Source organism: Acomys minous (genome assembly GCF_964271855.1).
Source record: "Acomys minous genome assembly, chromosome: 6".
NCBI classification, from domain to species: Eukaryota; Metazoa; Chordata; class Mammalia; order Rodentia; family Muridae; genus Acomys; species Acomys minous.
The window spans coordinates 73,299,268-73,326,884 of record NC_140487.1 but is presented as its reverse complement, the minus strand read 5'-3'; the positions used below and the strand labels follow the sequence as shown (position 1 = coordinate 73,326,884).

The window sequence follows — 27,617 nt, the reverse complement described above, 5'->3', positions numbered from 1 at the left end:
CTGGATTTTTTTGAAGAAATGCTAGAGGATCCTTCATCTCATTCTGTAATCTATCAATTTTGCATACTATATAGATGCCATAAACATAGATTCTTGTTTTGTTTACACAATGCTTGTGGTTGGACCCAGGCCTCTGTGTGTGATAGTAGCTGCATAACCACCAGAAGTTTCTTAAGCTTTTAATATTGTATTTTCCTTTTCTGTAGCTTGAAGCAACTTTATTTATACTCTAGTCAAATTATGAGGTTTTAAATTGCAATAGAAAGCAGTACAATGGGCTGGCAAGATGGCTTCATGTTTAAGAGCATGAGTGCTCTTCCAGAGGACCCAGGTTCTAATTCTTAGCACTCATATAGTGGCAAACAACAGTCTGTAACTCAAATTTCAGGGGATATGACGCCCTCTTCTGGCCACTGTGAGCACTGCAGAAACAGTGCACAGACAATGCATGCAGGCAAAACACTCGTAAAATTTTTTTTAAAAAATTTTTTTTTAATTTAAGAAAGCAGTGCATATACAAAGAAGAGGTGACTCCCTGCCCAGTTTCCTTCCTACTGTTATGAGCAGGGGGATACCTAGCTCTTGGTTCCCTAGTTTTTGTATTTTTATAGAAGGCTGATATCATTGGAAAGTGAGTCAAATTAGGCACAAGGCAAAAGAAGTTAACTCTCATTGAAGCATGAATATAGCACCAAGAAGACAGATGAAAAGCAGCAAGGATAAAGACCAAAGGGAGAAGATACCCATGCTTCCGCGCATGTTTCTCAATCAAAGAGCAGGCTGCTCTCTCTGTGTGCCCCGAGCGGGATCCTGCAGAGCCCCGCTGAAGGCTCTTCAGTGGGATGGCTTCCTCCCAGAAGGAGATCAGGGCAACTTTATTTCTTCACTGAAGCACTTTGAATTATAAAAAGAAACCAGATGATCAAAAGATGTGAGATGGCGGATAAAATATGTTGTAAGATGATAATTCAATAATCATTGATTCTCTAGCATTTTCTCCTGGCAGAGACACACAGAACATCTTAGTTATTCCCAAATTCAGTAGAGATGAGGGCCTGGTGTCGGTTTCTGCCTTTGTCACCCCTCTAAGGCCATGAGGCTGAGCATCAGCCCCATGGCTCAGGCAACTGCAGCTTTATGAGTGTGGCCACTGACATTTGGGCACAACTGCCGTGGATTGTCCCCATCCATCCTCCAGAGCAGTCCTGGTCCCGTGACTCATCTTCCTGGTTTCGTTACTACATGTCTTCAGATTAGAAGCTTCGGTGCCCAAGCAGAGCAAGGAGGCTCAGGTTTCCTCCGATTCGGACTCAAGGGAACTCTTCTCAGAATGCCCAGAACAGGGAGAAGAAGCTGGAGATTGGCCCGTCTTTCTGCAGTCGGCATGGGACTCAGTGCCGCTGGGTCTCCCTTACCTCCCTGCCGTAGCCATGCAATGGAGCAGACATCCGTCTCCCGAGGCAGAGCAGTGCCAGCTAAGGAGTCCCAGTATTGACTGGAGTGGGAGTAGCTCACCTGGCCGAGGACGGCATAGGCAGAGATTAGGCGGCCTGGCCCTGCTCAGCTTCCGCAGGACAGACTTAGGGTTTTTACATGCAGTCTAATAAGCTGGAGCCGGGACTTCTCCCGTAGAAAGAGTTAGTGAACATACTAAAAGTTTTATTCTTTTATTAGTTCCAGGATGTGCTAAGCACTACAGAATAAAAATATCTCCCCAAATTCTATGCAGATCTCTGGGCACCTCTATTTACCTGCCTTCTCTTTGAGAACCCCTGTGTTTAGTCAGGTATTAGAAGCTATTGGCCTCTCTGGTTTGTTTTAAATCCTTTAAATTTCCTTAAAGTGCCACACTAAGTTATGTGGTAGGTTAATATCTTTGAGAAGCCATCAATAACATTGTTTCTATTTCCTCTGAGCTCCTGACTTGGCATCTCTTTCCGAGTCTGGTCTCATGGCTCACACTTCCCTCTGATAGGCTTCCTGCGTTTCCTGCCTTGTGTTTCTCTGCTGTACTCCATGCCCTGCAGACCCGCCTCTCCACAGATGGAGCACAGACAGGTCAGTCCCCATCTGTGTCTGCTCCTCCACAGTAACTAGGAGTTCTTCCACGACCAATAGACTAAAAGCATTGAGCATGTATAAAGGCATGTGCTAGTATACTATAAAGCCAACGAACCATGCCCTGCCCTTATTTTACTAGTAAGGGAGTGGTACGAGCTACCCACCTTTCTATTTTTACACCTTTTTGCTTGCTTCTGGTCTAGACAAATATCCAGATAATGAGAAATAAAAGTTAGAGTGTACAACATAAGGCCTAAATAACAGACAGGAAGACGGGGCTAGGCAGATACTTTAGTTGATTAAAGTGCTTACCTTGCAAGCATAGGGACCTGAATTCCATCCCAGAGCGCATGTAAGAAGGCTGGCCTGGTGGAGTGTGCTACATGTGTATGTTTGCCTCAGTGCTCTATTGTGTCCAGAATAGAGCATCTGTGTTCAACTGAGCTGCGTGCTTTCATTCTCTTCCCTTCAGCCGTCTGGTGAATGAGATAGTTAGGATAATTATCCCCATGTCTCTTCAACTAACTTTTTGGCTCAATCTTAGGGTAACGTGTTTATGCTGTCCCCACCCCATACTTTCTGCACTTTTTGCACAGACGGCTTTTCCCTTTTCCTCTCATTATTTATCCTGGAAACTCCTGTTCTGACTGATCCCATAGTCCTGTTCCTGTGACTTATAGTCCAACCTCAATGCCTTGGTTCTACCCAGTCCAACGACTTATTCTTAAACCTCCACCCTTTAAACACCTGGAAATCCTTACTCTCCTCTGATATGATTGACCACTTCATTTTTCTGTTCTCTGAAGTCATTTGCATATCACTTGCATCACCCATAATCCTTGCACATGACCTATTTAATAAAGTAATCATCATTTCAAAGATAAGTTGGAATCTAAGAGTGACAAATGTGTGTCTTGGGGAAAGCGCTTTACAATAAAGGCAGCCACCAGAGCACACATTATTACTAAACGGTAGCTGTTCTGGGGGCAGTGAAACTCACTTATAATATTGTCACTATTTGTATATGTCAACCAAGCAAAAGACGTAAGCATGTTTAGGGCTAATGCTTCTAAGATGCAGGCAATTCCATATGGAACTGACTCAGCACAGTACCATTATTGATCAAATTGCGTGGTCCATCTGCTTGGCCCTTTAATTGAGTAGTTACTTGCCATAGACTACAGGAGGCCCACCCCTTGCTGGCCTGTTCAAGGCAATGGAACAAGCTGCTGTGAGCCATTACTGTCTGTGAAAGCAGAACACCTGTTTTCTTTTCCCTCCCCAGCCTGACAGTAAATGCCACCGAGCTTGCATGTGTCTACCTCTCCTACGATTATGGCATCAGGTGTTTGTAGATGCTTTCATCCCAGTTGGCCCTAAGGGAGAGCTTCACTGTTGTAATTGCTGTCTGTGAAGACAACAGAAGCTGCTTCAGTCAGCAAAGCTGTATGTCATCTTTACTTGCTGGATGTTCAATTGTTGACTCTTCCTTAGATCCAATGGTCATTTTTCAACTCTAATTTATTCATGGTCAGAAAAAAAATCACTGAGTGTTTTTAACGAAATACCATGAGGTTTAGATAATTTTTTATCATATACAGTAAAAATGCAAATGCGTGTGGCTTATTTGAAAATGCAGCCATTAATAACTGATATTTAAATAAGCTAGATTAGCAATTTTACTGATGTATTTTAGAGATTTTTTCCAATAATTTGCACACTCAAAATCAATTTGAATACAACATGTAAATTGAATTTAATTTTTTGATATAAAATTGTAGTTATCAGCTTGAACCATTAAATTTACTGTTTAATATATGCTTTCCAGCTCACTTGGTTAGAATTTCATTGCGCCTTATCTATATAAATTTAATTAGGCTTGATATCATCAGTATATTATAGAACTAATTAAAGATTTAGATAAGTGCTGAGGGGGCTTATTGAAAACTCCATAAAGTTCCATTTGGAAAATGAGCTATTCCTCCTCTAGTCATTGTGAGGGAAGGAAACAGCAAGAAGTCTCTCTTGTGATATTTCTGAGAAATTATTTAACTGGATTTAATGGACTTATTCTATTCTTTGAAGAGCTTTTTAATTACTTTGTATCTGTGTGTAGCCCAACAACAGCTACAGTCTTTACTTAAAGGCTTTAAAATCCTTATCCCCCTTTCTCCCTTGAGCCAACGTCTGTGGGTGTGCATGTGTGTGTGTGCGTGTATGTGTGCGCACGTATGTGTGTGCATGAGTGTGTGTGTGTGTGTGTGTGCACGTGTGCATCTACATACTAGATGGCAGAATAGTACACCAGATTGCGATGCATGGTGGCGTTTTCTGAGAAGTCTGTCCATCCTCACAAGTGGACTAAAACAGACAGATCATAGCGCACCTGCCACAAACATGGTGGGAAAGAGAACAGATAAGCACCCGGCCCAGCCCTGAAAGAAGGTGAGAACGCCTGGGCAAGCCTTGGTGCCCACTCACAGATGCTGCTATTCTGGGTGAATCACTTTGTAGAAAGCACTTTTGAATTCCCCTGTATCTGCATCTCTGCAATAGAGTCGAAAGCAGATTAGTTTAAAAGACTGTGATTTCCACTAAGTGCTTTGTGTCTTCATTACAAAGCACAATAAAGCTTTTTATTACAATGAAGCTGCCATTACATCCAATTGAATAGGCCCTGAAATAAAGCTGCATCACCCACATTTCCCAGCACACTCTGTGCTCTATGCTCTTGTCAAAGCCGTGTGTGTGTGTGTGTGTGTGTGTGTGTGTGTGTGTGTGCTCGCACGCGCGCATGAGCGTGGATATGCACACACCAACTGAATGACACAATGCATACTAGAAAAAACAGAGTAAAAGAACAAATAACAAATAGGAGCTGTCTGCAGCCCGGGCACTGTCGTTTAGCACAGAGGCCCCGAGGACTCCCGGGAAACAGATAAATGGTTGTGAGCCAGCGTGCTGTAATGGGAGAGTACAGGCTTCAGCCTCAGGAGAGGCAGACTAAAGTCCAGCCTCGCGCTGATGAGCTGTGTGACCCAGGGCCTCATCTCTTCATCGCTTCCTGCATAAATTGCATTTCCTGGAACACGAAAGTAATATTAATAATACGGCCCCTTCTTCCTTCTCCCTCCCTCCAGTGCATTACAGCCGTTTTAGATGTCATCGACTGTAACTTAATCCGTTTAGCTTTCCAGAAATGGAAACTGAGGCACAATGGCATTGAGCAGCAAGATCACAGTCACCAATTCGTGGGGCAAGGACTGGCAGGAACACATCAGGAATGTCCCACTGTGTTGACACTGTCACATGGAATGTGAAAGAATGGACAGGCGTGATCTTCAGGACATACAGGCTGCACTTGCTCAGAGTCTGCCCTCAAGCGACTGTTCCTGAACACATCCCCCACAGGCGTCCTGCCCAAATGGTCTACAAACACTCACATACCCCCAGCTTGAGAAATGCTTTGCAGAAACATTTGGGTCACAAACTAATGCTTGTTACATCACGTTTGAAATGTTCCTCTCTGAAACCATTAGAAATGTATGCCAGTAAACCAGACTCCCAACAGAAATGTCTGAAATGAGGGTACGTCCGGACACATACTTTAGGATGTTCACGGCATAACTGTCTGCTGCTGACCTGTGAGAGACATGTGGTGTCACACCGCGTCACCTTAAATGTGCGTGTTCTTTGACTTGAAACTGTAAAGGCTTTGGCGAATGGTGCTGTGGTTTTGAGTAGGTGAGAATTATGTTTTTGGTTTGGTTTGGTTTGGTTTGGTTTGGTTTGGTTTGGTTAAGAAGCGGGAAGCGAGGAGGCAGGACACAGCTAGGGTGATACCACTGAAGGGCAGGGCGGAGGTCTCTTCTTGCCTCTGCCCCAGTCCCCGTCCTCACCTTACCTCCGTCGTGATGGTGTGCCATGCTGCTCTAGTTATAACGGAGCCTGGTCTCGTCGTGTAACCAGCAACCCTAACTCTGTTCTGGCCCGTGGATAACCTTAACTGACTCATCCTGCCACTGGGTGGAGCACAATGCAAAAGAGGCTAAAATGTGTGTGTCAGTGTTTGCTCCAGGAGCCCTGTCTCCACCTTCTTCCCCTGTACTGTTTCCCTCTGACATGGAAGTCATGAGAGCAACGTGTATGTACCCCAGGGAGGTAACCAGGAGGCTACGTACATCTAGTCGTGGACCATTGACATACAGCACACCACACTATTGACCAAGGTAGTACCTGATAAAATCCTATATATTTTCTTAAAGCATTAGAAACTGAGACTCCAGCTGTGAAGGCTGGAAATGAGACAAGCTGTTCAGCTCTGTCCCTCAGCTGTATTTGAGAAAAACTAGCTCAGACATCCAAGGTTGTTACCTTTTGAATGACTTCTTTCCTTTTAGGGATCAGCAAACATTTTCATTAAAAATCTGTATCATCAGTACTGGAGAGATGGCTCAGCAGTTAAGAGCCTCTTCTGAAGGCCTGGGTTCAGTTCCCAGCACCACCAAACAGCTCACAACCACCTCTGATTTCAGTTCCAGGGAGTTCTGTGCCCTCCTCCGGCCTCTGCGGGCACTGGCATGCACATGGTGCATACACATACATGCGAACAAAGACATGGGATGTTTAACGTTTTACATCTATAACCTCTGAGTCTCAGGCAGCCCTGCCCGCCACCTTCTTCTACAGCCTCAACTCCACTATAAAGACTGTTTGTCCTGCCTGTAAGGATCCACAGTTCATGTGTGCAAAAGGTCAGGTAACCACAAGATGTGTCTCTGTGGGAAAACAGTAGCACCACACTCACACTGTAGTGGCCAGCCAACATCCATAATACATCCTTGATCGGTGTGTGCATCCCACAGCACCTTAGAGCCTCCCACAGAGGTCCTCCTGATAGGTAGCAGCTGTCTCCTTACGCTGATTCTCCTTCCCCGTGGGCCATCTCAGGAGTTTTTGTAGAATGCTCTGTGTAGTCGGGCTAGCATGTTGTGAAGTAATCAAAATTCAGTCTTGAGAAAGAGAATTCAGGGGCTGGAGAGATGGCTCAGAGGTTAAGAGCACTGACTGCTTTTCCAGAGGTCCTGAGTTCAATTCCCAGCAACCACATGGTGGCTCACAACCATCTATAATGAGATCTGGTGCCCTCTTCTGGTATATAGGTGTACATGCAGGCAGAGCACTGTATACACAATAAATAAATAAATCTGAAAGAAAAGAAAAGAAAAAAGAAAAGAAAGAGAATTCAGTCCCAGTGCTGGTTTTACCAGGTGCCCTTTGGCAGGTAGTTGGCCCTTATGAGCCTCTGCTAAGTCAGGTGCACCTGTACAGAATACAGCAGAAATAATTGTCAGATGCTAATTGCTCCCCTTAATTAATGTCCTTCATAATAATGAACATTAAGGCAATCATTAGTGAATCTTTGGCTCAATTATGTTTCTATTACTCTGTAATTATCACACAGAACTGTCTCAGTTCACACCCATTTTTCTAGTAAGGGTAAGCCATTATTTGTTACTATAAAGTTTTCTTGAGAACAGTGCAAAAGGCTACCAGTCACTTAACCTACGAAAGTGTGGAGTCCGGAGAAATGGCTTTCGTGCATTTCAGGGGCACTTAGGGAAAGTGTTTCCACATCTGTCAGTTTGGGAGATCTTCGCTGCAATTACCAAAGGGAAGCGCTGAACTGCAGCCAGTGTCCTGATTAATGGGTAAATGCCCGCAGCAGTATTGGCTGTGGACTAATGTCTTCTGTGTACTTAAGTCAGGGTTGTAGTTCATAAAATTTGCATTTTTGTAATAGCTTTATTGAGTAATAATTTACATGCCATAAATATTAACCCTTTTAAAGTATGCAATTCACTAGATTTTAGTGTGGCTAGAGTTGTGTAACTGGCTAATTTTAGAATATTTTCATTGCCCCACAAAGAAACCCTGAATCCATTAGCAACCACTCCTCATTCCTCTGCAAGCCCTACCCCTGGCAACCACTAATTACATTCTGCCTCCTCTGGACATAGCACAGCAATGGAATCACGCCGTAAGTAGTCTTTCACAGCCAGCTTCTAACAATTAGCACCGCACTTTCAAAGTTCAAAATATTAGCATTTCTTAAAGTTACAGGATGAAACTGAGTCAAAACGTGTGTCCAGGCACCCACCCCAACACCTGGCCTTTCTCTCTCCTTTCTGGTTTTTGTTGTTTGCCGGGGGGGGGGGGGGGGGGCGGTTAGAGCATTAGGGGTAAGAAGCTAATGTGGGGTTTATTCTTACTATAGATTTTGCAGAGTTATAGACAGATCAAGGTCTTACGTGTGATCGACAAGCATTCTAACCCTGAGTTGTACTCTAGCCCTATGTGTTTGCTTTGCTTGATTGTGGGGTTTGGGGGGGAGGTGAGCATAGGGATGGGTTGTGTTGTTTTATTTTGTTTGAGGTAAGGCTTCTTAATATAACTCAGGCTGGCCTTGAACTTGCAGTGTAGCCAAGGACGACCTTGAATTCCTATTTCTTCTGCCGCCATCTTCCCACGTGCTGAGATTAGAGGCCTGTGTAACCATGCTCCGCATTGTGTTTTGTTGTCATTGAGGATTTTATGTCTGTTGTGTTGGTCAGTTGTTGTTGCTTTTTGGCACTAAGGATTGAATCCTTGGCCTGTGTGCTAAGCAGGTGTTCTACCACTAAGCTATAACCCAGCCCCTGGGGACGTGTTTGTATAGTACTATAACATGCTGGAGTAGAATGCACAAATCTGAGGTACTCAGCTTGATTATATCTGAGGATATGAATGCCCTCTGATAAAATACTAAACACCAAATCACCCCTGGAAGCTTCCTCTTGGCCCCTCCTCGGCATCCCAAACCAGCCAGGCCTTTTCTGTTTTGCTCTGTGCCCTTCTGTTTGTTCCGTGTGCGTCCACAGACAGTGCACAGCACTCAAGCCCTGCTGCTGGCCCTCTTCAGGCGTGGGGCAAGCCTTTCCCCATGTTCCCACCTGTGCTTCCTTCCTTCATTAGCATTGGTTCCCAGGGGAAATAAAGCAGAGCTAAACACTCAAGAGCTCTCCACGTGCACTTGTGTCCTTTCTGCTATTCTGAGCAGCTGCCCAGCCTTTGTGTTGCCCCCTTGCTTTTGTCCCAGACACCAGTGATCTCTTGACATCACATTGTGGTGGGCAGGCCACACATCAACTTCCCTCCTGGATCAGAGTGTGCCAGAATTGGAGGGGAACCTGGGCAGACAGCCCTGGAACCCTGTGCTGGGCTCTCTGTAGCCCCCTCACCTGCCTTGTTACCACATTATTTTTTAACACTATTCAAAATGTTATTCCTTGTATGAAGTTCCATGCCTAGTTTGCTCTTCACAAATAATAAGTCATTTCTTAAAGAAAATAAGGATTTGTTTTAAAATTATTTGTAGTCTCTGAATACAAATAGGGTGAGTCCTAGAGCTACAGGCCAGCATTAGCGAGTAAGTAGAGGCATACAGTTTGCGCAGACTTCCTCACAGTTGCCTTCTCTATAGGAGGACTGAAAATGCTGTTAGGTTTCCTGTATCAAAGGCTTGTTTCTTTGGTTATAGACTTAAGAGAGTCTGTGAAAGATCCTGGTATTCATCTTTTTATGTAGAAAGAGCCTTTTATTTTAAATTGTCATTCTATTCCTCAAAGAGTTACCCCACCCCACCCCCCTGTGACCCTTAAAATGTACTTTCCTGTGAAAAATCTTACCCTGCCATATTTTGTTTCCCTCCAGACACCCTATCCAGATTGAAATTCTACCCCAAGCCTCCAGCATGCACTTTTGCTCTGAAAGCATTCCTCAGTTGCCAGGACTTGCACGCGTTCCCCGAGATCTGGTAGAGAGCTGGGAGGTGTCTCGGTTAGAGTTACTATTGCTGTGCTGAAACACCGTAACCAGAGCAACTTAGAGAGAAAAGGGTTTGTTTTCTTATGCTTCCACATGATTGTTCATCCTTGAAAAAAGTCAGGAAAAGAACTCAAACAGGGCAGGGACTTGGAGGCAGGAGCTGTTGCAGAAGCCATGGAGGATGGCTCCTTACTGCCTTGTTCACGCTGCTTTCTTTATTATTATTATTGTTATTATTATTATTATTATTATTATTATTATTATTATTAAATATTTTTTATTTTTACATATCCATTTATATTATTATACGTACATGCAATAAACTACTTACAGCAAGAAGAACCATGAAACAATCAGGAATTATATGAATGTTACATTCGTAGTGTTTTGGCTATTTGTATTTGGCAACCTTGAAGAAAACATCTTTCCTATCTTGGTGCATCTAAAATTCTGAATATAAATCAATATCTGTCATATCTCATCTCTACTAACTTAAAACATCTAACTAGACCTAAAGACATCTTATCCCCTAAACTACTAAGCTTAATTGTTGCACTAAACTATCTGGTCTTCAACCCCATCAGAGACTTAAGAAGGAATAAAATTAATTATCTGAGTATACAGAGAGTGCAGGTTAGCGGCTTCCCAAGTGAGAAGATGACAGAGACAGTTTGCTGCCTGAACAGTCACCCAAATCTCTATAATGTTGGAGCACCATCTTTAGCCTTCTGGCCCAGTATATCTGACAGACATATTTGTGAGGCAGGAACTATTGAGGACTTCCTTACCCTGTCTTGGCAGAGTTTGACTATCACCTCTGCATCCAAGCTTGCCCATTTTTTGGCAGAATTCTGTCTGTGATAAAAATGAGGAAATTTTGCCCAGTGGCTGGATTTTGAAGCTATCTCCATAAAGAGGTTCTTTGATGTTCATCATCATCTTTGAGGTACGGTGGGTGTTACCAGGAGTTAACCTGTCTCATTGTCAGTGAATCGTTAAACTAATAAAAATATCTTTAAATGCCATATTCTGTATGGCTATGAGGTTTATCTAACTATTTTACCTTAACTTTCTATAGAATCATATCTATCTGTTACACCGAGGATGTATATTCTTTTGATAAAAATAGACTAGTAATTGTTATGACCATGATTTAATCAACTAACAATTAATTTGTATATCTTATTTATTCTAAACAGCCTGCAATAGCACTTTCAAAGTATTGGAAGTAAACCTTATATTACAATTGAGTTATATGAGTACAATACTGCATATTAGAGTAGAAATATATATATATATATATATATATATAGTGTGTGTGTGTGTGTGTGTGAAGAGTAATCTTAAATTTGAATTCTTTACCAGTGTATCTAAAATTAAACTTGTTTTGCATCTATATACAAAAATCTATACCAGTGAATTTAAAATAACCTTGTAACAATTAAGACATTAAATTGAGGAGTAGATTCACTAATCGGCTTTTTGTCCTATCATCCCTATATATTCCTGTATTCCCCCCTTCTTTCTTTTCAACCCCTATCTCCAAACCTAAGAATGAAAGATAAAGGAAAAGAGAGACATCTCTGAGTCCAACCTTGTTTTCTCTCTAAATAAGACTAATAATAATTTATAACCAACTCCCAATGAAAATAAACATCTATCACCCAAGAAAGGAACAAAAACCTACCCAACCCCCATTAAGGGAAATGGGGCATCATTCTCTTAAGGTTTCTTCTGGCTGATTTGGGGTGGGTCCAAATAAAATTGGGGAGATGGTTAAACAAGCTAGGAATAGCATTTATGTTCCAGTTTCTAAATGTTGAGAAATTGCAGGCTTAATTAGGGTCCTGTGTGGGTCAGTCTGAAATGCTGGACCAATTGGGATTGGAAGCTTTCTTCAAAGCTGTCCTGGGAACTGTCCTGTTCTGATGAGGAACAGCAACTGAAGCACTTGGTGCTAGAACAAAATGGATGCAGGATGTCGGTGTCCAGCATGCTGAGAGGAATGAATCCTGTCAGGTCTGATCTAGCATCAGTGTGCGGTTCTTTTGTTCAGAAAACATATAATTTCTCACAAGCATTATACAGTCCTAAAATTATAAATGTATAAGGTGTGCATGATGCATTGAACAATTAAGTCTGGTTCTCTGCTCTTTGTATGAGCAGAAAAAAAGACATCTATAAATCTTCATTCTGCCATACGAAGAATGGCATCTAATAATAATTCACAGGGATTCTGTAGCCAACAAGAAGCATTGTCTATGCATAGATATTCATGTCTCAGAGCTATTCCCATGTAGTGGGATTAGCAATATAAGTTACCTGCTTGTTCTGCAGTTCGAATTCTTCACATCCCGATTATATCCCCCGCCTTCATCCTCTCCTGATCCCCTCCTCCCTCCCTCCCTCCCTCCCTCCCTCCCTCCCTCCCTCCCTCCCTCCTTCCCTCCCTTCCTCCCTCCCTCCCCTAGTCCTCAGCCTATCAAGTCTCATCTGTACTACCTGTAACCTCTACTGTGGCCTGACAAGGCTGTCCTGTCACGGGAAAGTGATCAAAGTTGGGGGCCACAAGGAGACTGGGCTACTATATCTGAGCAGAGAGTCTAGGTCCACATCATATCATAAATGGTCCTTGGTTGGTGCATCAGTCTCTGTACTGTAGTTTGGTTATCCTGTATTATGTGGCTAATATCTGCTTATAAGTGAGTATATACCATGTGTGTTTCTGGGTTACTTCACTCAGGATGATCTTTTCTAGTTCCATCCATTTGCCTGCAAATTTCAAGATTTCCTTTTTTTAAAAATAGCTGAGTAGTATTCCATTGTGTGAATGTACCACAATTTATTTATCCATTCTTCAGTTGAGGGACATCTATATTGTTTCCAGGTTCTGGCTATTATGAATAAAGCTTCTATGAACATAGTTGAGCAAATGTCCTTGTTGTATGGTGGAGCATCTTTCAGGTTGCTTCCTTACAGAACCAAAGACCACCAGTCATGGGATGGCACACAATGGGATGGGCCCTCACCCATCCATCCTGACTAGATACAGGCCAGTGCTTATCTAATGAAAGGTACTGAGGACAGGGGTCCTGTCTATCGCTCTCTGCGGAGGTGCCAGCACCTTCTCTTTCTTGGAGACTGGTTTTGTTGAGCTCTTAAGTTTGAGGGCTTAGAGTTGTGAGGAAGCATCCAGAAGGTTGGTGTGATCTGATTGACAGAGAGAAACTATGTCATCAACAATCTGAGGCTCCTCCTCTTAGGAGCCCCACCCATGCTGCAGCTGAAGAGGCCTCTTCTTTCTTCCGAGTCTCCCATCTTCTCTAAAACAGGCTTGGCCCCCAACTCCTGGGCCTTGTAATCTGAAGCTGGACAGTCTCACCCATAGAAAAGTCAGAAAACTCAGGTAATTAATACCCCCTCAAAAGTAGTTTTTGAGTATGGATTATTAATACTTATTTTCTTTATATTTTAAATTATTTTCAAGTTTGTTTCAATGAAAACTTTTAATTTTGAAAAAAGTCAGAAAACTAATGATAAGTTGTAAGTTTGTGAGTTCCTTATAAGGTGAAACATTTAGCCTTTTGTGGCGAGATTTTTTTTTCCTTTCTGTGTAGAAGTGTTAAAAAATATTCTTTTATTGGGTTCTGATAGTAATAGGTCATAACTATTTTCATAATGTAGGCTAGCTAAGAGATTATCAGACCTTAAGTTTACCTCCTCACATCCTGTCTCCCCTACCGAGGAAAGTCCTTTGTATGACCCTCAGGTCCCTCACATGTGGCCCCGGCTTCCTGGCCAGCTTCTTTTCCCTCCTTTCCTTGGCACACCTCCTGTGTACTCCAGTGAGGACTGATGGGGAGCGCTGTACTCTCATTTCTGCATAAATGCTTGTGCAACCTGACTGGCCAGCCCATGCTCTTAGTCATCTCAGCCCATGTTACTGTTTCTCTTCCTGAGAAGAAGAAAAGATGCAGAAAGATTAACAAATTGTCCAAAGTCAGACAAGCCCAGGCTATTGGTGACCTTTACCCAACACACTACACCAGGTGTCTAGGTCTATATGCACATACACCGAAAGATGTAAAGATATGTATTAATATATATTGATGCTAATGGGGCAGGGTAGAGGAAACCTCACTTACCTGTAGGCTGGCATTGGAACAAAAGCTGAACTAAGTCACTTTTAATTGATTCTCCCAATCCTTTGGCCTTCTGTTCCCATTTCATGTTCCTTCCTGAGCATCTCTTACTTGGCTTATGGTACAGAATGAAACAGCTATGCAATGCATCAAAGAAAGGCTTGCCTTCGCTTCTCTACCCTAACCCTGGTCCTTGTTTCCATAGCCCTGGCTTCCCCACCAGCTGTAGCCCCCAGCGGCCAGGGCTGCACTCACCTCACTTCAAAGCGGGAGGCCAGCGTTCCCCCTGCCACGGTGCTGTGCGCCTTTCTAAGGTGGGCCTCCTTCTGTTACCATTCGTTCCAAATCCTCTAGAGTCCATCACGTTACGGCTTCTTCTTTGTTGCTGCTCACAGCCCTGCCCACTTCACTAACATTTGCCCTTTCCACTGCTCGCTCATCTTCCTGCACACTAATTAAGGCATTAAGTGAGATCAGTTGTAAAGCCGGTGTCCGTAGCATTCGCTAGATGCTTCCTTCTCTGGAGTTGTTGACTTGCATTTATCATTACCCTTTGTTGGGCTTTCTGCCTGTGGCCTGTCAGGGGTAGCCATTCAGAATAAATGCAGTTTGCTAGTTACAAGTTTTAGTCTTGGTGTATCAAGCAGTTTGCTGACAGCCAAATATGTATCACCCGCAGTGGTCTTTTCACCCAGGCAACCCACAGTTCCCACAGCTATCCATCACGTTGTCAGAGTCGTTGGGTCTTTAATTAAGCCCTGCTGGATATTGTACATACTTCCGTTAACTCCCTCCTCTCTACGCCATTACTTTCCTAATTGACATCCATCCGGAGTCACGTGTCCTTGGCTCTCAGGTGGCCCATTTTGTAGCTCTGGTTTATTTAGGTTTTCTCTCCTTCATAAATAACCTGAGCGTTTAGTTAATACACCTCAAGTGTTTGCTATTGGGACCTGCTTATTTGCATATGCTTACACTTCTCAAATAATCATGGATTTCAGGGGGGCTCAGTTTCCTCTAGCAACTCCCACCTCGTGTGTGTGTGTGTGTGTGTGTGTGTGTGTGTGTGTGTGTGTGTGTGTGTTTTAGATAGTCTCATGAAAGTCAGAACTACCGGTCCTCCTGCCTCTACCTCCCAAGTGGGCAATTACAGGTATATGCCACCACACCCAGCTGCCAATCTTTTTTTTTAAATAGAGACCTTTTAATCATGAAATACGTGGTCTTTGTTTCAACAAAGCAGAGAAATCCCCCAGCATTTTTGACAAGTGTTCAGATTTCTAGATAGAAACAAAAAGCTGGGTGTCATGTGAGAGTCCAACAAATGCTGAGGAGCAGTGAGTGACAACAGGTTGTAGCAAACCATCCTGTCACCCTACTCTGCCTGTCTTGACAGTTAGGACGTGGAATGGAATGGCAAAAATTGTCATCTGCTGTAATCAAGCCATTACCTTGGTCTCTTCAGCATCAGGCCCTAATAACAGTGGTTTCTGAGCAAAGACATAAGACCCCCATGCAATTCTGCAGATCTTTCTTCCAAGGCATTTCCTGGTAGACAGAATCTCCACATTATAAATGCAGAATCCAAGGTTGGTATATATAACTCATCAGTAGAGTCCTTGTCTAGAGTGCATGTGAGGCTCTCTGTTCAATACCCAGCACTACAATACATAGGTAGGTAGATAGACAGATGGACGGATGGACAGAAGGGTGGACAGATGCAGAAACCATAAGCTCATTAACCCATTCACTTTTCCATGCTATCCTTAACATTAATCATTACTTGGCACCAATCCTGGTTTTATCTCATGTCCATGTTGTTAGTGTACAGAAGATTCTGATGGCCTGCCCTCAGGGACCTAGCAATTGCTTACATCATGACCTGCCACTGCTGCCAGCGCCAACAGGTGTGCGCTGCAGATGTGTGCTGCAGGTGTGTGCTGGGTATAAAAGGACTCACGAGGCACCCAGCAGCTTTTCCCTCCCTCCTTTCTTCTTTCCCTCCGCCTCCCCTTCTCTCCCCACCCCCCTCAGCATTCCCTAGAGCTGTTCTCCACTCCCACTTGTCTGCCTCTACCCCTTTCCCAGGCGCTCACTTCTCTCCCCTCCCCAATAAACCTCTTTTATACCAGGTCTGTTACATGGTGTAACTACTCAGGGGCACTCCTTGGCATGAGCCCGCCATGGTACCCCCTCACCACATTGTTTTTTACAATACATATTCCTCTCACTCTTCTATCATTTTCCAAGTATCAATACTTGAGGAATGGCCCAGGCCAACAGGTAGACTGCCAAGCCTTAGTTAGCTTGGCGTGGCTTCAGATTTAAATATTTGACTTATGCCATGAATACCTTTTTTTTTAAGGAGCAAATAAAAGAAGTTTCTTGAAGCCAAGGGGTATGCCTTCCATGTGATGTTGTCACTTGTAGCATTGCTAGACTTGTCAGCATTGGTAGCAAGGCCAGTGCTCCCTTCGAAGCAGCACTCTGCATTATCTATTGAAAAGTTGGTGCTTCCGTTGCTGTTCTTAAAGATGAAAGCGTAGGGCCTCGGAATTATTTTTCAGCTTACACAAGCAGTTGCCTCCAGATTTCTAGTCTATGAAATATAGATAATATACAATTTAAGATTTTCTTACTAATTAGTAAGCAATCTGTAGCTTTGTGACTGCCAGAGGGCAATATGCTGTGTGCCTTTTTTCAACCTGTGATAGTAGATAAATTTTTTTTAATTGAAAACTCTTCCAAAGTGCTATCTGATAAACTATTTTAATTGAAAAGACTCTAAACTGCTATTTAGCACAGCATAGCTCTCCTTAACCCAGGCTCACCTTTTGATAATCAAAAGAACATTTACAGAAGTATGAGACAAACACAATTATGAAAGTAAAATGAAGGCCCTAAATAAAAAATCACAGAACAAGAGGCTAATTCTATTCACTCTTTCATATTTCATTATTTGATAACATCAGACGATGAATCCATCAGAATTGCTTTGGCAAGTGCAAACAAAAATGGTCTTGATCAATATTTATTAAAACCTTCAGAATGGGCGAGGGACTTGAGCTGACTTCTTAATGTAGTAAATAATTATTCATACAAACAGCCTCTGGCCAAAGACAGTGCTAGACCAAAGAGACACAGTTTTAATTGTACTGAATTTAAAATACAGATTGTCCACTAGCACCGTTGTAGAAAGGAACCTTAATTTAAAAAATTATCTGATGTAGTGGAGAGTGTCCTATGACTCCTTAAGTTGTTGGAGTGGGAATTTCAACCCTAGATACTTACAATTTTAAAATATATTCCAAAAGTGGAACGAGGACAAAGTTGCCAGCTAAGAGTATGGGGAGGCATTCCCGCCCCATCTCAGTGACTATAACAAGGACGCCTGCCACCATCTCGGCTGCCATCATCTCAGCAGCCCCGGGATAGATGGACTCTTCAGTGGAATTCCTTTGTTTTAGGCAATTGCATTTTGCAAAGAGAAAGCCAGGCTCTGGCCCATCAGAAGTGCTGACGTGAGATGCACTCCTGAGAGGAGTGAGCACAGCTGGCCAGAACTCCCAAAGTCTCCAGGAGAGATACTCTAGAATTGTAGAAGTATAGTAGGTCCCAGAATAATGCTGATAAATAGCTGCTTGTCCCTTTGTCCCCTCCCCCAGCTTTGGACTGCAAGGTCTCACACTCCAGGAAGTAAGTGCTCTACCACTGAGCTAAATCCCCAGTCACTGAAATATTGATGAATTGGGTGAAAAGAAAAAAAGAAAATGTGAGTAAATGAGCTACCAAAAAAGACAAAGCAAGCCTTGAAAACGATTCCAAACTGCACCTACCTATGGAATGATTATGTACTGTCATGAGCTGAGAGAATACGGGAAAGTCTTTTCTAAAACCCATTCTGCAGCACCTGCCCAACACAAAACCCAGGGTAATCTGCTGCCAGTATTAAAAACCATCCCAGCATAAAATGCTCATGTAAACCTGCCATTAGCTGCCTGGAGTTATTTAGCTTCTCCTTACCTTTTCTCATTCCTGAAATGGAAATATCTTTGCTGCATTTCAAATTAAAATTTTCAATCATGTCTGTAATAAACTCTAAGCTCTTTGAGGAAGAAGACAAATAAGAACAATTATATTATATTCTAACACACTAATTTCTCTTTCTGATACACAGGATTATCATCTGGTTTATTATTGGTCTGGAAAGAATCTGGGCTAAGATTACACTTGTTCGGAGTGTTTGCAGATCAGCTGCTCATGGGCTTGCCTGACATTGCCGGACAACACTTAGCATCAATGACCCTGATGTACGCTACATGCTATGAAAGGACCCAGTCAGGGGACTTTGGGCCAGTGTAAAACCCCAAACTGCCACCAATGCTTAAAGATTACCTGCTAGAGCCTCTCAGGCAAGTGTCCAGGGAGGTGGCAGCATCTGTCCAGCTAAGATGGCATGCAAGACAGCCAGAACCTCTCCTTAGCTGTTGAGTGGGTCTTCTTGCCGTAGGTGGCCCCTCTCAGTTATTTATAGGAGGATTGTGTGGTTTGTGGATTAATCCCTTTCTCATCTTTAGTCCTGTCTCCATATTTATTATTATATGAACCATTGAGGAGGCAGAGAAAATAAGAATTCAGTGTTTCACGTGATCATTTGGCTGCCCTTTATACTAGATCTTTTATTAAAGGGCCTGAAATACCCCAGTTGCAGCTTAAACATTCCCAATTTGAAATCCAAAACCTGAAACCTTTGGTCTAAACTCCAAAGTCTTTGTTGTACTAAACCAATGCCACAAGTGGAAAATTCCACCTCTGACATTGTACACGGAGTTGCAGCCAAAATGTCACCCTCACTAAAATATTGCACAAAATTGTGTTCTGCACAGGTGATGTAAAAGCCAGCTTTTTGTTACTCTAATGAAATACTTGAGGCAAGCTACTATTGAGGACAAGAGCTTCCTTTTACAAGTTCAGATACACTGTGCCCATGTCCACTCATCGCTGGTGAGGACTGCCATATTCCATCACTCACAGCAGATGGCAATGGTAATCGTTCATATAGAAAACAAGAACAACTTGGAGGCCAGGCCCTGGCTTTTGTAATGACTCTGTTTCCAAGACAGCACCACCAGGCCCCCAAGAACCTGCTACTAGACTCATGCTCTTAAAGAGCCCGCCACTTCCAGTGCTGCCATCTTGAGGACAAAGCCTTCTTACACAGGAACCTTTGGAGAGACCCTCAGGCCTCACGGCTTATTAACGTTATGGTAGGTATGTTCCTACCATAGCAAATGCATGGGAAGCTTGTTAATTTAGACTTAAGTCCCATTGCAAGGATATCTCACTAGTATGTACCCAAACTGAAATCACCTGAGGAAAACATTTCTGGGTCTAAACATTTTAGAAAAGCAGCATCCGGCCTGCACACACACACTGAGCCGCATGTGCATGTGGCCGTCAAAGGACAACTGGTAGAAGCCAGTTCTTTCTTTCCACCACATGGGTCCCAGGAGTTGAACTCTGGTCACCAGGGTTGGCAGCAAGCACCTTTTACCTACTGAGCTACCTCACTATCCTCACTAAGTATAATCTGGAGGGCTCCAGTCAACACTGTTAGAACTCAAACCAGCTTCTCATGCCTGGACCTTATTCTTCCCTTTCCTTATTCGTGCATTCAGTGATACACACTGTAATCAATTATGTGTCTCGGCTATTGAGAAAACTGCTCCCTTAAAGAAGGACATGCAGGTATCTCTTTGATGCAATGACTTTATTTCCTTTGGATATAGAATCCCAGTGGGACTGCTGGGTCATATGAGAATGTGTTTTTAAAACTGTATCTACAGTCTTCCATAATGGCTGTACTAATTTCCATCCCCGCCAACAATGTATGAGAATTCCCCTTTCTAAAACACCATGCTGAAAATACATGATTATTCCTCTCCTCAAGGAAGTAATAAATCAGAAAGGCAACCAACTTTTAAAAACAATGCTTAACTTATCCATTACCACCTTGGATAGACAAACAGGGGAAAAATAAAGTAGGTAACAAAATGAAAAAGTCCTGAGGTAAATGCTAACGTTTACGTTTGGAGCCCCGAGTTCCAGATCCACAGAGAGCTATTCACAGCTGTAACGTGAGGTTTATCTAAACAAGGAGTGAAGCCCCACAGTGCAGGCCCCCTCCACCTCAACCAGGGCAGTGAGTTAGTCTGAGAATGTTAGTCAGGTCTACAAAAGCATGGCCAAGTGTAACTAGCTTTGCAGACACTCTCTGCAGTTAGCCCTCTGGCTTTGTAGACTTTCACTCTCTGTTACCTTAGCTTGGGAGGAAGTATAGGTCTTAAAATCCTTTAGAGAGCCTGGAGGTGGTGGTGCACGCCTTTAATCCCAGCAATCTGAAAGGCAGAGGCAGGCGGATCTCTGTGAGTTTGAGGTCAGCCTGGTCTACAGAGTGAGTTCCAGGACAGCCAGGGCTGTGACACAGAGAAACCCTGTCTTGAAAAAAACAAAAAACTAAACAGAACAACAACAAAAATCCTTTAAAGACCTGAGGCCAATCATGTTCCGCAGCTGAATTGTTTCCGCGCAGTGTGAATTGTGATACCCATTTCAGAAGGTTGAATACACAGATGTACCTATAAGTTAAACATTGCTAATATTACTACCATAAACACAGTTCCAAACACATAGCTGTGTGCGTTAGCCATAGTTATGCACAGGTTCTTTAGGGATTTTTAAATGTATAGAAGAGTCAGGCATGGTGGCGCACGCCTTTAATGCCAGTACCCGGGAGGCAGAGGCAGTCAGATCTCTGTGAGTTCAAGACCAGCCTGCTCTACAGAGTGAGTTCTAAGCCTGCCATGGCTACACAGTGAAAGCCTGTCTAAAAATAAAATATTAAAAAAATAAAATAAAATATTAAAATGCACAGGAGGACTGTATAAGTTTTATGCAAATACTATGTTATTTTATAGAGAGAATTTGGACTGGGGATACTGGCACTAATGTCTCCAGATATCCAGGGTAACTGTTTAAAAGTTATTTAGAAATGACCCTTGGACTCTGAATCTCACCAAGCAAAGCAAGCAGGTGGTAAAGGCACACCCAGGGATTTAGGCAGCCCCCATCAGGGCCTTGCTGTCTGTCACCTGCACACAGCCCTGCTGGCAAGGGCCATAGACACAGGAAAATTGCTGTGGGTGGAACAGATGTCGTTCTTCCCTCGCTTTCCCTGCATAAAACCCCTAACTATTTGCAGTAGCCTCAGTCATGACGGAGACATGAACTGAGCATGCCAGAGTGACAGGGGGACAGGTGTAGACTAGAGCACTTCAGAAGGTCCTAATGCTAATAGCAGAAGGTTCAAGCAGTTTGTATATACACATGTGCCTGACTGCTTGCACTGAAATGTAGTGTGACTTCACTCCAGAACCTCATGCCAAAATAAAGTCTTTCTCCACGAGTCACTTTGCATCATAATGTTTTATTACAGAATCAAAAAAGTCACTAATACACCTTGTCTACTCATGAGACTTTGGGAAATGCTACCAAAAGACACACAGCAAAGGGCAAGAGGAACCATGGCAAGGCACACACTTGGTCATAGAATGTTCCAGTCATCAGGAAGATGTCAAACTCCTTTGGTGCTTTTCAGTCCACAGCTAGCAACTGGCCCCTAAATGTTAAGAAGTCCTAGTTAAGAGACTCCCTCTACGTCTTGATCTGGAAAACATGTAAAGCACATGTGTGTTCACTAATGCAACACAGGCAGCTGGGGTACCATGGAAGCTATGGCTGCTGTTTTAATGTTTGATGATAAAAACCATGCTTTTGTTTTCCTGAAGTCTTAGTAAATACCCATCAATTATTTATCCCTGTTGGGCTACATGGTTTTATTTATCATGGAGACTCATTTTAATTGCATAGTTTGGGGCATTTTCCCGCTTTCTCTTTAGGGCATCTTGTAGCACCTTCTCACATCCACGTCAATTGTTCTCCCCATTTATTAGTCTTCGCTACTGGGTAAGGTAGCTTTCTGAAAGATAAATGAATTTCATTCTGTCTTTAAATATTTATGTTTCTTTATGATCTAATATATCATCATGGTTATAGGGGAATTTCCCCCTAACTATAGAAAGTATGCCATCAGTTACCTGTCAATTTTGTTTAATAACTCAGCTTTGCAATTCTGGTGCACTGCTCATCTGAGGCTCTTAGAACTCCTCTAGTCTCTCCGTTGCCTTCCGAGTGTCATGCTGGGACTTATAAAGGTCATCAATGCACAGAGGATATTGAAACATTAAGCACTTAAATGGTGTGCCCTTTGTCACTCATCACATCAGAAGGGCCAGGACTAGAGTTCCAGGCATCTTTGTCTTGTTTACTCCCAGCGTGGAACAGCAGCCTCTGTAGAAAACCAGCCAGTCTCCCTGGAAACCATTCATCAGACTTTTCAAAAGAAATCCAATTTCATCTGGGCTGATGGGCTCACTGTTGCTTTTAAAGATAAATGATGAAAATATCAATATCATAATGCAGAGAAATCCAATTCTTTTTGCTTAATCTCAGTGAAAAGTATCATAGACCGTTTACCACCTCTGTAGTAGCTGCTGCTTCTAGGTCCTGGGCATCCTGGAGACAGGAGTGGCTTAGTGGCTAGTCTGCTCCCAGAGACCCTGGCCTGGAACCTCTGACGGCTCCAGTCCTGGGGTTTGAGGCTCTCCTGCTCCATACTCTTGCTGACCCCCAGGGAGTTCTGCATGCAGCACTCTGAGGTTTGGGATCATCTAGGCTAGAAGGGCCAGTGCTCAAAAAGCCTCAAGTTCTTGCTCCAACTGATAAGTCTAATGTGTCTTCTTCTTGAGCAATATGTCAATGGGGTATTTCCAGGGAGTTTCCTAAGCAGACAAGCTGTATAGCATAGGTGTCAGGTGACAGGGAGGAAGCTGGTGAGTGTCACAGAGCATATGATACTGTAGGACACTATGATGCATCTTCCTACAGCATGATTTTTTTTTCACTAAGATATTTTTAATGATAGCCTATACATTGAGCAGTATAATATAAAGCTCATGGACTTTATGCTAACCATGCAACCTCAAAAGGGTTTTTCTGATTACTAATGATACAGTCTTCCCAGAATCCTCCAAGTGTCTTTATCGTCTTCCATCAGAGATACTTCTGTCCACATGCAAGGGTATGCTTGGCCAGTTCTTTCTAAATGTCTAAAGATGTGTTCATTACTTTTTTCGTGGTGAAAGGGATGTAGTCTGTCATAGTGGGGAAGGCAAGGCTAGGAAACCTTACAGCTGCCGCCTCTCACGTCTTCATGGATTGGGAAGCAGAGGGTGTTGGGAAATGCAGAGGCAGCCTATGGCCCTCAGAGATCCCCACTAGTGTCCTGCAGTGAGGCTCTCCACGGCCTACCAAAAACAGTGCCAACAACTTGGGTAAAAGTATGCTGCAGGATATTTGATCCCATTGTGAACCCCGAGATGGTGAACTGTAAAGCCCTGTCTTTTGTTTGGTGCAGTTCAGACCTAACACACACCTTTAATCCAAGAACTTTCTGTTTGTTGGAAACAGGTGACTAAGGTGTGGCTCAGCCCTAGTAAACACCTTAAATCCAAGAGCTTTCTGCACACAGGATTTAATAAAGTTAACCCTAGGTCAAGAGGTGGAGCAAGAAGCTGATAGGGATTAAGTAGAAACAGGGGACAGAGTGGAGAAGAAAGGGGCTCCTGAGCTCTTGAGCTCTTTGGCTCTGAGGCTTTCGGCTTTCAGCTGAGCTAGCAAGCTTTGGGTTTGGGGCTTTTGGCTTTGGGCTTTTTGGTTTTCCCTCTGGGACATGACCTGAGTAGGAAGGTCAGTTAGGTACTTTATCTGCCTCTCTGAGCGAGCAGGTTTTCACCCCCAGCATCTGGCTCCTGAGTTTTTACTGGTAAAATGGAATATTTAGGATTTACTTTTTTCAAGACAGCAAAACTGTTCAGATACATGAACCTGTCAGAACACTTCGCAGTCACACCAGGGCAGGTCTCATGAGGCTAAAGTAAGTCCTCGTTTGAAAGCACAACAGAAAACTAATCTTCAGAGAACTCCATCCATGACAGTGCCGAACAGCGTGCTCCTGGGACAGTCAGTTGCCCATCTGAACCCAGCAGGTTCATTCATGTGCCTTCTTGGTGCTGCTCAAGTTCTCCTGTTCTCATCAGTTAGAAAGGTAGGCCAGTGGAGGCACCAGGGCTCTTGCCGACCCCATCCCCACTGAACCAACAATTTTAGAGCTCTTAAAATACATACCCTCACCCAAAGATGGCCCCCTTCTCCCATACAATATGAGGTGTGGTGGGTTGGTTGGTTGGTTGGTTGGTTGGTTGGTTGGTTGGTTGGTTGTTTTGAGATAGGGTTTCCCTGTGTAACCTTGCCTATCCTGGACTTTGCAGACCAGGCTGGCCTTGAATTCACAGAGATCTGCCTGCCCCTGCCTCCCTGAGTCCTGGGATTAAAGGCATGTGCCACCAGCCCAGCTACAGGTTTTGAGGAGTTTTTAGTTTTTAGGTTTTATTTCTTTCCTCAAGATACTCCTGATGAAAAAGAAACAACCTCAAGACCTTGAGTTCAGGAATGCGGGTTCCTGAGCCAGTAGTCCTAATATGTAGGGTTGCTTTGCTGCCTGCATCTCTTTAGCCCACCTGCTTGCTTCTAGCCCAGCTTTCACCGCAGGAAAAAAGGAAGGTGTTGACCCACCCCAGGGAGCCTCTTCTGTTAGCCTTTACTAATGGGCTGGGCACACAAAGCTACTACTACTGTTACTGTGTTACCAGTACTGTTACTGTGGTAAGAGTTCATCTTTACCAAGCACGGCATTCTAAGTGCTTTATATGAATCAATTAATTCTTCTAACAGCCTTAAGAAGCAGGCAACATTATTAGCCCATTTCGAGGAGAAGAAAGTCCTATGCTTCCCAGAGTCTCCAGTAATAAGGTAATGAGTGAGTGACTGAGGAGGAGCTTGCGTGAGACAGAACTTGCCTCCCAGGTAATCGGTAGCCGCTTGTGAAATAAGTAAACATATTAACAGACAGATAAGAGAATGTGCAAACAGCCCGCCATGCTGATGGAGGAGACACTGAACGCTGTCCTGTCTTGCTTCCCCAGGCAGTACTATGAGATGCTGTACAACACAGCCGACGAGCTCCTGAACCTGGTGGTGGACCAGGGCGTGAAGTACACGGAGCTGGAGTACATCCACGCCCTGACCCTGCTGCACCGCAGCCAGACCGGCGTCGGGGACCAGACCACCCAGAACACCAGGCTGCAGAGACTCAAGGAGATCATCTGTGAGCAGGCTGCCATCAAGCAAGCCACCAAGGACAAGAAAATAACCACCGTGTGAGGGGGTGCTCCACAGTGGGTGTGGGGAGGGTCCGTGTCTACACTGATGCTCAGTGCATAGAAGGATTGTTTTCTCATTAGTTTTGCTTTTCTATATGAACGCTAAGGAAGTTTGCAGTACAGAGTGTTTTACCTAACAACTATTTTAGTGCAGTTTATTCCCAGAGGATGAGGATGGGACAGGAAGGAGGGCGTGGCAAATTGCTGGGCTCTGAGAAAAATGTAAGATCGCTCACTGCTACCTAAGTTTTAGGACCATCCTGAAACTACTTAATACTGTCTATGGCATAAGCAGAGTTTTTGTTCTTTTACCCTTGTCAGTTTATAGGTTGGTGAAGTAAGTGTTTACACATCCCTTGTCTCCATTGCCAAAATCAAATAAGTGCTTCTCAGCCAGCTTCTCTACCAAAACCAGGTCTCCTCAAGGCCAGGGAGGAAGCCATCCTTCATCCCAACCCTGGGAGGGATTTATGCTGTCGCACGTACGCAGGCTGCGGGGTGGTCTTACCACCTTTGTGTTTTGCTGGAGGCACGGCTTGGCAGTTAGGAGCACTGGCTGCACGGCTCAGCAGTTAGGAGCACTGGCTGCACGGCTCGGCAGTTAGGAGCACTGGCTGTCCTTCCAGAGGACCAGGGCTCAGCTCTCAGCACCCGCACATGGAGGCTCACAACCCTCTGCAGCTTCAGTTCCCGCGGACCTGAAGCCCTCTTCTGGCTCACAAGTTACTGCATACATGTGGTGCGCAGACGTGCACGCAGGCAGAACTGCTCATATACGTAAAGTCAAGTCATAAAACCAGTGCTACAACCGGAAGGGTGAACAGTGATCCGCCTGTTAGAGAACTTCCCCATTACTTAGCCTTCACTGAGGGTAAACTGTGAGGGGCGCCCCCCACCCCATGTTCCCATGCACACTGGTGACATGTGTGACTTAGTGACAAAACACCCTCCAAAGGCAGCTCAGGAAGGGCAGCCATGAGGCAGGAGCCTGAGTCAGCTGCTCACACTGCACTGCGTTCAGGAAGCAGTGAGCCATGGAGCCAGTGTTCAGTTCGCCTTCTCCTTTCTATGCAGTCCAGGACCTCAGCCCATTGAGCAGTTCCCCCACATTGAGAGTGGACCTTCCCACCTCAATTAATACAGCTTAAGTAATTCCTCACAGACGAGTTGCATCCTACTCAGTTGCTGTTGCTGTGATAAAACACTGACCAAAATCAACACACACATATGCACATATCAGGTACACAGACGGACACACAAAAGTAAAAGTAGTTTTAAAAGAATTTGACAATGATTAAGCAAAGCAATTAGTACTATAATAAACATTGAAACTACTGAAAATTCTGAGAGGAATAAAACAATACAAATATCTAATGTAAAGCAATACAGTTCAGTTCTGCTCAGCTGAAAGCAAGGAAGACGGGACATTTTTCCTGTGCTGCTGCCAGTGAAGCCTCTTTATCTGTTTTCATTCTTTTGTTTTATTAAGACAGGTTTTCTCTGTGTAGTTCTGGCTGTCCTGAACTCACTCTAGAGACCAGGCTGGCCTTGAACTCAGAGATTCCCCTTGGGATTAAAGGGATGCACCACCCCCCCTGCTGGGTGCTAAGCCTCTTAGAATTGCCCTTCCCTGATAAGGGTGCCTGCAGTGCTCCCAGCTGTATGGGTTTTGCCTCTGCCCCAGGCCCCACGTCCTCTTACTAGGTTCATAGGTCACAGGAGGGGACAGTATACCAACAAGGATGCCTCTTGAACACACATGGGAAGAAAAGCCAGAAAGACTGGCCATTCAAAGTCACTCTTAAACCCAGCATGGTCGGGGCGGGGAGATCTTCACACCTCTTTGTAACATCTTTGGTCTGGATGGGAATACTCAGAAATTAAAAACTGTTTTGAGAAGCTTAAATGTCGTATGTTGTTTTTCTCGTGTGTTTCCCAAGAGCCCAAGTGCTGCTACCCTTGGGCCAGAGAGAGACAGAGGACACCCATCTTGTCTTAATGCTTGGGACCTGGACTTGAAACCCATTAAGTTCACACCCAAAGCTGAGCTGGAAACCAGGTGGGCAGTGGGGCAAGGAGCCAGCAGGCAGCTGCAGGAGGGCCTTCCAGTGCCTTCTGAGAGGAAGGAGGGCTACACAACTGTGTGGTT

At 43.9% G+C, this 27,617-nt stretch overlaps 1 protein-coding gene across 1 annotated transcript in view; it reads left to right on the top strand.

The window, feature by feature from the left end:
• EXOC4 (exocyst complex component 4) overlaps positions 1-27,374 on the top strand; it is a 739,217-nt gene extending 711,843 nt beyond the window's left edge. The window contains exon 18 of the mRNA XM_084787371.1: positions 25,232-27,374. Within this exon, the coding sequence (XP_084643497.1) occupies positions 25,232-25,469 (238 nt within the window). The 3' untranslated portion in view covers positions 25,470-27,374. The remainder of the gene's footprint in view (positions 1-25,231) is intronic.
• The last annotated feature ends 243 nt before the right edge of the window (positions 27,375-27,617 follow it).